The following is a 14,023-nucleotide window of genomic DNA, read 5'->3' as shown; positions in this document are numbered from 1 at the left end:
TCACCTACTGTTTAAGGATCCGAACTCTGAAATGCTGGGTCTGCCAAATAGCACACTGTGCTTTTATGAGATAGTCCCCCATAGATGCTTATGGTCTATGAGTCTACTCATTTGCAGTTCTGAAAGAATGTTCCTGAAGCTAAACACTGAGAAACTGAGACCAGGGAGCTTCTGTGAAAAGCAACCCAAGCACTTTGTTGAGTGGGTTTGTCAACATCCTCCAATGAAACGATCTGACATGAAACCGCTGTGTTCCTGCATTTCATTTGTATTCCTTTTGTCATCCCAGAATTGGAGGCTTACATGCTCTCCCAAGAACGCAGGGTTTATATACAGCCTTATGAATCTTGTTCCTGATTTCAGAGGGTAACCTGGCCTCTGAAATGCTCCTTATTTGGGGCTCTAGAAAAGCTGAAAGCATGCAAAGATTTTTACAAACAGGTCAGTATGTATAAAGACCCATTAGTAACAGTCTGTCAGACGAACCTGTCGGAATCAAAGCTTATCTGCTAGAGACAAGACAAGTAGGTTACTTTAAGTGTAAAACTGACTGAAAGGTGGAAAATCCAGGTGAGTGACAGATGCTGAGAACAAGGCAGGTCTGCAGTGCCGGATCACGACTGAGGTGCTGAGTGCGTGGCTTTGCTCAGCACCAGCACCCACAGCAGCACCGGCACCAGCACCCTGCCCAGTAGCAGCACTAGCCGTGCAGCACCGTGCTGCCACCTGACCCATGCTGAGACCAGGAAACCAGCCCTGGGAGTGTGGGCTGAGGTTGTTTTCAGAGTGTACCAAAGGTGAAGCACAAGAAAACATTAGAAATGTTGCAAACTTTTTTCTTGATAACTCTACGGTGATATAAGCAAAGATATAAGCACATCTGCATGAAACTCTCAAGGCATCCTGGAAGCCTGTATCTCAGAAGGTCTGACTCAGAGTTATTAAAACCAACCAACCAACCAAACAAAAACAAAACAAAACAAAACAAAAACTAAACAAACAAACAAAACAAAACACAAACAAAACCACCAAATCTTTTCACCCCATCCTGCAGGCAAAAAAGGAACCCAGATAGACTGGATGCAAATTGAAGCTTTTGCCCTTTTACTCTTATTACATATATCTAAAAGACACTGCAGTATTTGTAAATATTTTGGGTGGGATCTTAAGGTGTGCTTAGTGTTTGTCTAACTTTGCTCCCATTAATATAAGATAAAGTTTCTTCATTGACCTCGAGTACATTTTAGAAACTTTAGACACAGAAATCTATCATGTTAATATCCAAGAACTAATGTCAGTGTATTTGGCATGAAATATCAGATTTGTTATATATTCATTCATTTAGTTTTTCACTGACAAAAAAAATGAAGTAAAAGATCTTATTTCAAGCCAATATTGTTGCTTTTACAAGTCTGCAAGACAATGCTCTACCAGCAAGAAGCTAAGCCTTGAAGAAAAATAGCTTTATTTCACATCCTATCTATTCATGGGTCATTAGCTTCCTTACTTTTTTAAATGCTTCAAAACTAATGCAGATTAAAAATGCAATAGAGTTTGACATGCTTACCAGAAAAGAAAAAGGAAGAAGAATAGCACGGAAATTCCTACTGTCAATATTTAGAAGCAGATTATGTCTTCTATGTACCTTCTCTGGGCATTTTACTTGACACTGTCTTTTCTGAAGGGTCATGGCTCAACAGGACACGTTCACTTATCATTGTGCCTGTCACTAAGCGACCGTCAGCAGCCTACCCTCACACTGACCTACATTGAGGGGTGCAACTTCTTTTCATGTGACAACAAGAGAACTAATTAATCCTGATAACTAAGGAATCTCCTCCCATAAGGAAAGGGGTGAATTTTTTTGGTATATTCTATTTGTTTCTGAAGGCTTATTAGATATATTGAAAAGTCAGTCAACAGGGTTGCTTAATGAATCAGCAAAAATTTAGATCACATAAGTTAACCATTCTGTAAGGGAAGGAGAATATATATATAAAATATATATATATATTTTTTTTTTATATGTATATATATATATATATTTTTTTTTTTAAGAAAGTAGAAGGCATAAACTGCAATTTGCAAAGGAAGAGAAGAATAAACATTCTTCAGTTATTTTCTGCCTTGCAAAGAAGGCAATGCTCTTCCTGAACAAAGTAAACAAAAATTTCATAGAATCATAAAATATCTCAACTCAGAAGAGACCTGTAAGGATCATTGAGTCCAGCTCCCTGCTCCTTGCAGGACTAGACATTGATTATAAGTGATTAAAAAATAAATGATCATGCATATGTTTTTCCAATATGACGTGTTAGTTCAGTTCTACAGACATCTGAGTAATCATGCACACATGATCATTGTCTTCCACTGATTTTAGCTAAAACTCGATTTCTCTTAAAAGGATAGATGTGCTGAGCTTAAAATTGGGAACAAATTCTGGACTATGATCCCCATTCTGATTTTTTCCAGGTTTTAATTTTAAATTTCTTTTTATACACTGTGAATTTCTGTTACTTTTGACCAAAGAAAGTCAAGCCAAAAGCTAGCCTTAATTTAAAAAAAATCTGTATTAGAAGTTATTAGAAAATTTTTTGAAGTTAACAGATCTTCTACTTCTAAAGCCTTTTTCCTAAGTAGAGGCTGAGTGGCTCTCTTCCAACCACTCCAATTATCTTGAACATTTTGACTAACCTTTTTTCACCTGCACAATGAGATGTTAAGGAGAATGATCAGTTTATCTTTGCAATTTCAGTGTATACAAAGAATCTGACCTTCTGGGTTTAAAGTGCCATCTGTGGGCAATAAAGTTATTCATCATGAAGTAATTGTTTCAGTCATTGTTGGATTTGCACATGTTTTAAGGCTTGTTAAACATAACTGATGCTTTGTGGTTTTTACCATCAAATATAATTTTCTCCTGATTCAAACACATGCAGCAAAAGATGTATTTTGTGAAGGATGCTCCTGAACTGGAAAGAAAGTGCAAGTGATTTCTTAATAGTGTCTTCATCTCTCTGTGCTCCTTAAAATACAGGTCATTCAGTTCAAATGTAGCCCAGGACTTTACTCTTGCTTATGAGCATTTCCTTATGAGTCATCCCACTGGAGGGAACGGAAATACTCACATGTATGCAACTAAGAAGCAACTGCAGAATCTGGCCAAAATGCTCAGGAGTGTGGTAGTACCCGGCCTGTTGACCTTCAGTGCATCTCTACTGAAATGAGCTGACTCCAATCTGCAATAGCACCTTAGCCAGAACATGAGCACCAGCAAACCTCATATGGGATATAAGTCTTTACTCCATTTTGTAAAGAAACTTGACTTATCAGTAGTTTTCTTTATTTCAGAGCTCTTCCTGACAAGATGTTGCATTACCATATCCTCTAAAAGGACTTCAGAGCATTCCGTAAGTAAAAATAACCCTTTTTTTGATCAAACATTTGTACCTATCCATAGTAATTCCAATTACAGCATTACACCAAATCACTTTATTGTAAAAGAGAGACAGAAAAAGAAATCTGTGGCAAACTCTGAAGAGCCATTTAAAGTTTCGATTTATGTCTGACCATAAGGAGGAATATTGACCAACAGGTCAATATTAATCAACCCTGAGATTCTCATCAGCATCAATACTTGCATTTATAAGACAAGAAAACTTTTAGGCAGAGTGGCTTCAAAATTTGGATGGTGATTAGAAACCTTTTTTTTTCCTTCTCAAAGTGTGAATGTCTGGCTTGGTTCTGCCACAGCATCAGAAGAAGAAGGGATCGCCTTGGATAATTAAGCTTTGTATAGTACTTCTGTGACTGCTGGTGGCTGGGAAGAACCACTACTGGAAGAAGACACTCTTCTATCTCCATGGCAGCAATAGCCCCCATCTCATCTGTGTCGTCTGGGTTAATAATGCTCAGGCATGGGCAAAGCAGGCAGCACAGTCTGGTTTCTGAGGTAAAAGCACCGTATCCACCACCTGTACTGAGAAACCACCTCCAGGGAAGACCTACAGTATCAAACCATGAGCCACTCTGAGATTCAAAGCAGTATTTCTGGGTCTTTCAGATGCCATCTAGGTTCCCCATTCTAAAGGAGACCTCACAGTCCTTCATACATCTAATTTCACACCACTTCTCTGAAACAAATCCAAGCTTCACACCTGGAGTCTGCAGAAAAGAAACTAGGACAGCTGATCTGCGAGAAAGCAAGGAGATGTGCCTTTGTCCTAAGTTGATCTTCACAATTGGCCAGATGAGCAACCTCAAGATGTGATACAGCAAAATGTAACCACTGTTTCTGTCAAAGCAGAACTTTGCAGAGCAATTAATGTTCATGGGGACTTCCACGAGCTAACAGATGTAGGTCCTCGGACTGCAAGGTGGCTTTGTCCCTATTTCCTGTTGGCTCGTGTGCATGCGCTGGTACACAGCCGGCAGACAGAAACACACTTAGTGCAGAAGAAGCAGCTCAAACTGTCTCACTCTTCAATGGATCTAACACTCACACATGCCTCTGCTGTGACTGAAATAATTGGTTTGTCACTTTCAGGTCCAGAAGGGACATTCTGATTATGCATTCTGGTATTCTGCCATGCAAACCAAATGATTTCTGGATCAAATACTTAAATCTTATTCATCTCAACTATAATTTGAGAATTTAAAGTACCATTAGGACATAACAGCCAGCCAAGAAAATTGATGGGTTAATGGATGAGAAAGCTGGGCTGCTGTGTGATACAACGTTGTAATAGAGTCTGAACACTATAAGGATTATCACAGTAGATTAGAAGAGTCCTGGACAGACAAATATGCCTTGACCCTGACTCCACGCCCTGGAATAAAAAATCAGTCAGCAGGGTAAATGGTTATGTTACTGCCCAAGAAAGGCCTTCATGGGACAGAAAATTGCGTATGTCTAACATATGAGCAAGTTTGTCCTTCCTCTCTCAGTTCTGGGTCTCAGAGCAAGTGATAATTTATTTACAATCTGTGTGGGTTTGCAGTCCCTAGATGTGTATGCACACTGATACAAGATTGGATGCTATAGAAGCAAAGCATAACATGCAGTAGCTAAAAATGGACCAAGTACAATTCTGATAGCACTTCATTAACACTTCTGAGCACTAGACACTACCATGCCACTATAGTCAATAGCTGCAAATGTAAACAGATATGTATTTCCCAAATAATTTCCAAATATTTTGCCAGTATTTGCACTAGCTAAGTCAGGCTATACATAGAGAAGCCTGTGATAAAGCCATTTTATTAAATAGCAGGGAGTTTTGTTAATAAAAAAGTGTAGATATAGAAATTTAACAAACTTAAATCATGGTTGGTTATTTGAAATCAATCCGGCTTCAGTTATTACCAATTGAAATTGCTACCAATTCCCATCATGCCTGGACAGCCAAGGCCATGCAGTTCAATGGGCTGTGCCCATGCAACACGTGCTTGAAAGCACTTGCTTCACAAAACATTGTGTCCTGTCTGCCCTAAAGTCACCAGATGACTTTTGTGCATGAGCACAGGCACTTTACATAATGCAAATTTAAAAAAAAAAAATCAAAATTTAACATTCAGAAACCTGACAGTAAAAAATAGTAATAATTTTAAAAAAATCTTAGTTACCTCTTTTGTCCATCCAATTTTAATAAGTCTAGAAACTCAGCATCTGAAATGAGCACCTTTGCCACCATCTAGTGTGGTGAAGGTGCTCATTTAACTAGCTATATAAGGAGAAAGCTATTACAGAGAAGAAGTAAAACCAGCCATAATTGCAAACCTATTAGTTCCCATTGAGCATATGAAATTGAGAATGGGTATTGAAATGTGCAGTCTAACACCCCCATTATGAACCCTCATAGGATCATCACTTTGGTAAAACAGATCGAGGGAGAAAAACACATACAGATATGGTGTGCATTGAGAAAAGCAAGGGAAATATCACAGTTGTTTTCACGTTAGTCTGGTCTTCACCCCAACAGAGCGAATTCTCAGCTCAAAGAAAAAGGGCTGCTGAGGCTGTTCTCAGCCAGGAGAGGTTATAGCAGAGCTAGACTGTAGCGACACCTTCACAAACATGTTCATTATAGGTCCGTGTGGCTCTCAGGCCCCTCCACCTCCACATGCCTGTGCTGGCACCTCTGGGGAGCCCCTGCTCAGACCATTGCAGATGAGAGCTGGTTGTGACTGCATCATCTAGCCACCCGAAAGTGACACCATGAGATCAGCCATAGGCATTTACCCAGGAGTGTGGTTTCACACCTCACACACATGACTAAGCCTGTGCTGCATACAGCAGTGTAGGTAGCCCTACCCTAATCACATCCATGAGTCACCAGATCAACTCCATCACTTAATGACACGTCAGCAATCACTGCACCTCTGCTCCGGTTCCACTATGGCAAATCCCAGCACAAAATCATCCATTACATATTTCGGAGAAAAGTTTACACCATTAACTAGCATAGCAGGGAAGTGTTGATATGGTATAAAGAGAAAGCAAGCATATTAAAAACAGGCACAAAAATAGTTTAGAATTCCTATATGGAGGAATTTTCCTGAGCAGATTAAATGTCTTTATCAACTTGATAATTCAGATTTGCTGCAGGTTCCCTGGCAGGACAAATTAAACAATATAATAGGATTGAATTGGAAGATTATTTCATATACATAGACAAACTGCCTACTTGGTAGTAACCTGCCAGCTCAGACAGCAACGCAGACTTGTCAAATTCATCTGAGGGTGATCATTAAGCTGTGGACACCAAAATAAATAAGGAAATATATATATATATATATTAAAAAAAAAAAAAAAAAAAGTAAAGCAAAGTTGCAGGTTTTCTACTTTGCTGAAGGCTGCCAGCTATTATTTCAGATGCTGCATCATTATGGCTGACCTGTCCTGTAATGTTCCAAGGCAAAAAAGAAAAAAAAAGACAAAGTCACAAACTGACTTTCCATCCACCCTACTTAAACCTATAAAACAGAGCTATAAGCAATGGTCCTAGGTTCAAAACAAGAGAAAATAACTAATGTGATACAACAACTTAAACTACAGAGGTGAGAAGAGACAGAATGGTCTGCACAGAGGATTCTCTTGCAATGGCCCAAGAGGCTAAACACATTCTGCAGTCAAGTGGCATCTAAACAACCATGTTTACAGTAGGTGCACGTGCAGAAGGCTTTTGGCAAGCTTTCCTATGGCTCAGTTTACGTTGGGAAATTATAATCATTAGTGCTTATAAAACAGATTAGGATGAATGTTAATTACAGTACTGCATAAGGCAAAGGTGGGTTTTCACCTCAAATGCTGCCAGCACAACAGAAGAAAATTCTCTGTATTATACAATATAATGCAATTTAATCCCACTATGTAATATCTATTTGCCATAAATGTAGACAGCACCTAATCTTTGATGGACACTAATTTTAGTTTCTTTCACCCTCAATCCCATGGTTTCTTAGTAAATAATAGTAGATTTTAGATCATACTACCAAAAAAATTTCCTCTCTGGAGAATTTTATCAGATAACTGCTTCCTGCAAGGTTCCTTGAACCTTCCCTGAAGATCAGATGTTGGACACTGCCGGAGACATGACACAGAGCTAAACAGAGCCCTTAGCCAATTCAGGATGGCAACTCTTACACTTCTGTTAACATTAGCCCACAGTCATTCCGAGGAGAGGTTTTGCACAGAGGAACGACAATGGGAACAAAAGGGGCAAATTCCTTCACTCTGTGGCAGGGAAGAATCCCACAGGAAGGACGCTTAAGTGAACTATGTGAAATTGTGAAATGCCTCTCTTCAAACGCCCTCACACTCATCTCTCGTCGCTCCCCACGCACTAAGCAGGGGGTCCTATTCCCAGAGCACAGGCTTCCCAAAGGAACTTCTGAGGAGTAGAGACATCTGTTCAGGGGTCCCTGGCTCTGCAAGAGCCACTGTGCCCTATCCACTCTGCCCCCGCTTCCGGGCACGGCACGGAAATTATGTCACTGCATTGCCACAGCATCTTCAACCCACTGGAGTCCTAGAAACAGCTTCCTTCTAGCTATTTCTCCATCCATCAGCTGCTTTCATGGCAAAATCACCTTGTTTCAAGGCTGTAGCTCCAAACTAGGGAATGTGACTTAAAAGGAGCATTTAGGAGTGCTTAGTGCCACGTATCAGTGAATGTTGGAAGAGTAGCCCCCAACATCTAGAAAAGTATTGGAACCATGCAAACAGCAGTCAGTGTCAATCCCACCATGCTGGATTGTGCTCTGTCTGAACGTGTTACAGGGATGACTTAACATTGTGGATATGGATGAATTGATTTTCTTACTGAAAATCAACTGAGATTTGATGGAAAAACAACAGAGTGTAAAATTGGGTCATCATAAACGTGAACCTTTTGTCCCTCCATTAACAGAAACAAAAAAAAAGTCTGGGAGAGATGATGAATAAATCACTTAACTGTTTCTACTAGCATCTATAATGGTCTTGAACAATACAGATGCATCACAAACAAAAACATCCTCCTCTTCATCTTCAGGCCAGCACATTTCCAGCCACCCTACCATGAAAAAAAAGAAAGAAACCAACAAAAAAAACCCAAAACCAATCCAAATACCAACAAACAAGACTTCACGCAGAAGAAACAGTCAGTCACACTCCCAGTCCAAGTTTCTCCATACATCTCAATTGCTCAAGACTTCAGTTTCAGACAGAAACTTGGCTTTGGAGAGAGCTCCAATGCCTGTATTTTCAGCTTTCAAACTGCTGCTTGCAGCATATCTAACTTTTTCTTTTAACCACCAGGATTTATGCTGTGCTGACCTCCAGCTGTGGGGGAATGAAACTGAACTTCTGTATCTTGATAGAAGAAAACTGTGTGGGCACCTTTCTGACAATTACTAGACTAATTTTAGGATGAGAAATTCTCACACGATGGTTCAAGTAATTTGGCCATTCCTAGCTGGGACTGCTTGGGAAATGCTATTTCTCAGTTCCGGGAATATATGTAGTAAGGATGCATCGCAAGGGCAGAAAGAAAAGAGCCTGGTGCAGTCCATGGGTGGAATTCATACTCAAATAGGCACAGAAACATTTCCGCACATTCTTACAAATATTGATGAGGAAAAAGAAGATAATTCTGGGAGCAAAGTGAGATCCAAAGATAAAGCATGTCTGTGGATGGAGCAGTTGGCTTCTTGAAGGTCTCACACCAATAGGGGAGACTTGTCTCCACAAGCAGAGGTGGCTGTGGTCGCTGGGCGTCCTACACTTCATGGCAAAGCTCCTCTTCCAGCATCAATGCTTTCCACTCCCTGCAGGGCTGCAGCAGGAGTTCCCAACCCCTAACTTTGGGGGATTCAAAGGAACAATTTGGCTGATAAAGCTTCACCACAGCCCCACTGGACACAAACTTCTGAAACACCAAACCTTAACCCTCGTCTGCTGAACTTCTTCCTTTCTCAATCTCAGTCGGACGTGAAAAGTAGCAACTTGATAAACATTGTGCTTGAAGTTTCCAAACCGCATTAAAGTGTAAGGACTCAGCAACTGTCCTGCAAATCTGGAGCATTTCCTTTTCTCCTATACACCCACACAGTGTGAAGGGCTACTCATTTCAGTCTTTGAAGCATCTCACAAAAAATAGGCTCAATTTGTTTGTTACTGTTCACATATTAAAAAAAAAAAAAAATAAAATAAAAAAAAAAAAAAATTCACCGTCAAAGGAATTCTCAAATCTCCTGAAAAACAATTTGTTAGGGTTTTAATGTATTTGGTGCTTCTGGATATAAAGATATTTATTATGTACAGGCCAAGTCCTGATTTCCTCACACATGAACCATACATCTCAAGGATGCTAGCTGAGACCAAAGGAATTGCTCCAGATTTAGACCAGCTCTCAGTGAGTGAGGTCCATCTTTGTGTAGGGTGTATGAGTGGAACAACTGTCTGGTAAAATGTTGTTAACTGATGTAAGTGATTTTCTTTAGCAATGCCAGAAACTTTGGTATTTAAACCCCATATACAGTTTTTTAAAGCCTGTATTATATGGTGGGGTCTAATTCTTCTACCTTGTATGAATGTTGTCTGGAATATTTAAAGGAGCCCTTTTTCAATGAAGATACATAAAATGCAGTAAACACATTTTTTCTAGAGTCTGTTAAGATCTCGAGCCCTAATTACAAATTAGACAGCTGTAGCTGTGTGTTGGTGCAGCTGTTTCAGCTGAGTACTCAAACCAAACCGAAACATTAACGTATGAACTTCTATCTAAATAGCGCTTTCAGAGAAGTCATGTTAGTTATTGTAAGAAATTAACCTCAGCACTGATTAGATTTGACCTATAATTCCTTTCTTCATTTTTTCCAGCTGACCATGAAATTGAAAAGTCCATCATTCCCCGTGGATTTTTATTATCTAGTTCTTACTGGAATAACTGAGATTTGTATGGCACTATTCACAGATAAGGTTGTAATAGAGTCCATTTACCTTGTAGCTGCTAATTGTGAGGTATTGCTTCTGTGTAGACAGCTGGAAATAAAGCCAAATCATCTGTCTACGTTTCTGGAATTGTGACCACATAGTCCTTGATCCAAGATGTGGAATCTGATCTTTTCAGGGTTTAAAATCAGTCCTTCACATTTCCAAATGCTATCAATTAAAATTATTATCACACAAAGGAGATCAAACCTGAATGAGGCACCAACATTTTCATATTGACCATTATGTATATAGTCTTCAGCACAAATGTATGTAATATAATTTGTGGAGTAAATATACACAAACTATAAATGAAACATACACAAATACTATGCAAAAGACAGACAAAAATCTTGTTCTTTCCCACAATAGCCAAAATACGCACGTGCATAGAAATACAAGAGGGCTGAAGTGTCCAACATTTACATGTTAAAGAAACATCATTTCTTTAATCTCATTTTTCAAATGGGAACTCTCATGTCTTGTATCTTGCATGTTGCTCTGGGGAAATTTAAATTATTAAATAGACACAGACAAGCTAAACGACCTCATCCTGTCCCTTCCTTTTGAAGCTCTCTGTAGTAACTCCTGAGCCAGTGACTATTTCTGTGAATCTCCTCCAGTACTTGTCAGTAAATGGAAGCTCAACAGACACCCGCAGAGACTGAATTACAAGATTGGACCACATAGCAGTGACAAATCTAGTTTCATCAAGAACACTTGAAATGGGAATTGCTGGACAGCCTGAGTAAGAGTTTCAGTTAAACAGGCAGTGAAGGAGGGTGGAAAGGGAAGAAAAGCATAGGGAGGTGCATGGTACAAAACATCCCACCACTTCACCAATAACTTCGAAATGCTCTGTGCAAATGCAAGTACTGAGAGTTTTACCACCAGCACAGAAGAGATCAACCTATATGGGATGTCCAAACAAAACAAGGATGATTTTCTAAAAATAATAATAATTAAAAAAAATAATAAAAAAAAAAGAGTCTAAATTCTGAGTTGGACCACAACCTCTTGTACAAAACCGGTTGTAAAACTACTTGGTCAAACTACAGAGTAGCATCTTTGCAGTGCCTACCGCACCTGAGCCAACCCTGGGATGTACATCCTCACAGCCCAAAACCCAGAGCACCAGGTTTTCCTCTAAACAAGCCAAGTTTTTCCCATTGGAATTGGTCTAGGGTGTACATGTCCCTGACAGTCGCTGGAACAGGAAGGTGAACCAGGGTGTCTCACAGGCCCTCTCGCTCACAGAATCCACCTTCTCCCTGGGCAGTGAGTTTGTCATGATTTGCACAATGGAAAACCTTTCCAAACGGAAAGAGGAAGCCAGTCCCCCAGTATAGCTGGCCACTACAGGAGCCCATGTGGGAGCTGAACGCCGAAGTTCAAGCTGAAGCTGTGAAGGAAGCCTGGCAAAGATTTGAACCCACATTTCCTGTGTCCAGGGAGAGTGTCCCATTCCTCTGCCTATTTCATCCTGGGCAAAAGATCCTCCTTGGCAGAGACAAATAATCTGAGAAAGCTAGCACTTTCTCAGAGAAAATAAAGGGGAAAAAAAAACAAAAAACGAAAAACAAAACCCACAACAAACTATGTATCTATATCAAAGGACTAAAGCAGCACTTCCCGAGCAGGAAAACCTCTCGTCGGAGCGGTCCCGCCAGCTCCCCTCCCGGCTACCCTCGGGACGCGGCCGGCAGCACGGGCATCGCCCATGGAGCGCCCACAGGGAGCGCCACGCCGGGGCTGTTCCCGCGGGCACATCAGGCACCTCGCCACGCCGGGGTTGTTCCCGGGGGCACGGCGGCACCGCGCCACTCCGGGGCCGTTCCCGGGGTCACACCAGGCACCACGCCGCGCCAGGGCCATTCCCGTGGGCACGGCGGCACCGCGCCGTGGCTGTTCCCGCGGGCACATCGGACACCGCACCACGCCGGGGCCGTTCCCGCGGACTCAGCAGTGCGGAGCAGCCTGAGCCCTTGGCCACTTGGGCAGCGGAGCGTGGCGGGTCGGCTGACCGCACTGCTGACCGCAAAAACGCCGCGCTGCGCGGCCACTGGCCTTGGCGTGAATCCTGGGGAGAGCTCGGGGTTTTTGTTGCCCACTAGGAGTTAGCTCTGGCTCCCAGACGGCCGCCGGGACCGATGATGCTGCGCGGAAGCTGCCCGCGCCCCGAGGAGCACCTGGGAGCCCCGTGCAGGACACGGGGAGCCCGGGCACGGAAGGGCTGCGGGATCCCCGATCCGCACCGGCGAGCAGACCCACAGGTCTGTGGCCCTGCGGTGCGATGAACCCACAGACGGGAGACCAGACCGCATACGACCCCCATGCGCCCCTGCTCACAGGTGATCAGCAACCCAATGGTGGGACGCGCTGCCCACCACCGCGCTCCAGCACAGGAGGGCCAACTTTTCTCTCAAAGTAAAATGAAACTCGATTAAGAAAAGGTAATCTGCACTGATCCACTCCGGCACAAGCACCGGCAGGCACCGAAGAGCAGCTCCATTCCTCTCTCCAGAGAGACCCACGCCTGAAACCCACGCGGCCAACCCCGCAGGCTGTCCCGACTGATGCTCCGCCGCCCCGGGCAGGAGGCAGCAAGACCTGGATTTTTGCGAAGGAAACGGGCACCTTTTCCACTTCAAGGACAGAACTGTGAGAGGCTGAACCCACATGGAAACAAAGTGGGGAGGAGAAAAGCCTGCCCTGGAGCTAAAACATGCCTTCTTTCCTTGATGCACCGGTTCGGACCTCTCCCGGAACAGCTGTCCCCCGTGCCCAGGAGAGGGTTGGCTCCCCGCCGGCACCGCCGCCTTGCCCAGAGGAGAGGAGGCATGGCAGCTCCGCACTCCCGCCAGCTCCCGGGGCTCTGCTCTCGGGCGCTACCGGGGCACACCGCCGGGCATCCGCAGACTACCGACCGCTCGGGACGCGGCGTTTCGCGACTCTGAAAAGCGGGGTCGCTTCTCCCGGTCCTGCCCATAGGAGACGGGCGGAGAGGAGAGGAGGCAGGTGCCCGCCAGCTCCAGCCAGCAAGCCGGATGCAACAGGGCCAGTCAGGGGCACAGGAGGCGCCGCTGAGGGCACGTCGCGGAGACCCCGGCGCAGAGCGGGGGCTGGATGGGCCAGCGGGTCCCGGCGGACCCTTACCTGCGAGCAGGAGGGCGGCTCCCAGCAGCACGGTCCCTGAGAGGAGCTGGCGGGGCATGGTCCTGCCCGCGGGAGCGCAGGGCTCTTCCCCTGCCGACGGCAGTGAGGCAGAGGCGCCGGCTGGGCTCCGACGGGCTCTCCTCGGTCTCAGACTCCTCCTGCGGTGGCTGAGATAACGGCGTAGCGCGGTGCGGGATCCACATCCAGCAGCCCCTAAGCCCTCCCCTACCCGGCCCGGCCAGCGGAAAGGGAGTGTCCGCTGCGAGCCGCCCTGCCAGCTTCACCTCTCGCGGACATCAATTACCAGCCAGCCCCAGCGCCGCTGATTTATAACTTCTTCATCCCTCACCGCGAACCCCTCCGCCCCCACGGCCCACGTCCTCCGCCGGGAGC

At 43.8% G+C, this 14,023-nt stretch overlaps 1 protein-coding gene across 1 annotated transcript in view; it reads right to left on the bottom strand.

Moving 5' to 3' along the window:
* Positions 1-13,688, bottom strand: part of FLT1 (fms related receptor tyrosine kinase 1) — a gene marked incomplete at both ends in the record, with an annotated part of 114,682 nt that extends 100,994 nt beyond the window's left edge. The window contains one exon of the mRNA XM_080354072.1: positions 13,631-13,688. Within this exon, the coding sequence (XP_080210198.1) occupies positions 13,631-13,688 (58 nt within the window). The remainder of the gene's footprint in view (positions 1-13,630) is intronic.
* Positions 13,689-14,023: the final 335 nt, after the last annotated feature.

The sequence above is a fragment of the Nesoenas mayeri genome, assembly GCF_963082525.1.
Source record: "Nesoenas mayeri genome assembly, chromosome: 1".
Classification (NCBI taxonomy): Eukaryota; Metazoa; Chordata; class Aves; order Columbiformes; family Columbidae; genus Nesoenas; species Nesoenas mayeri.
The sequence above is the reverse complement of the archived record's forward strand: the minus strand, read 5'-3'. Positions and strand labels throughout refer to the sequence as shown.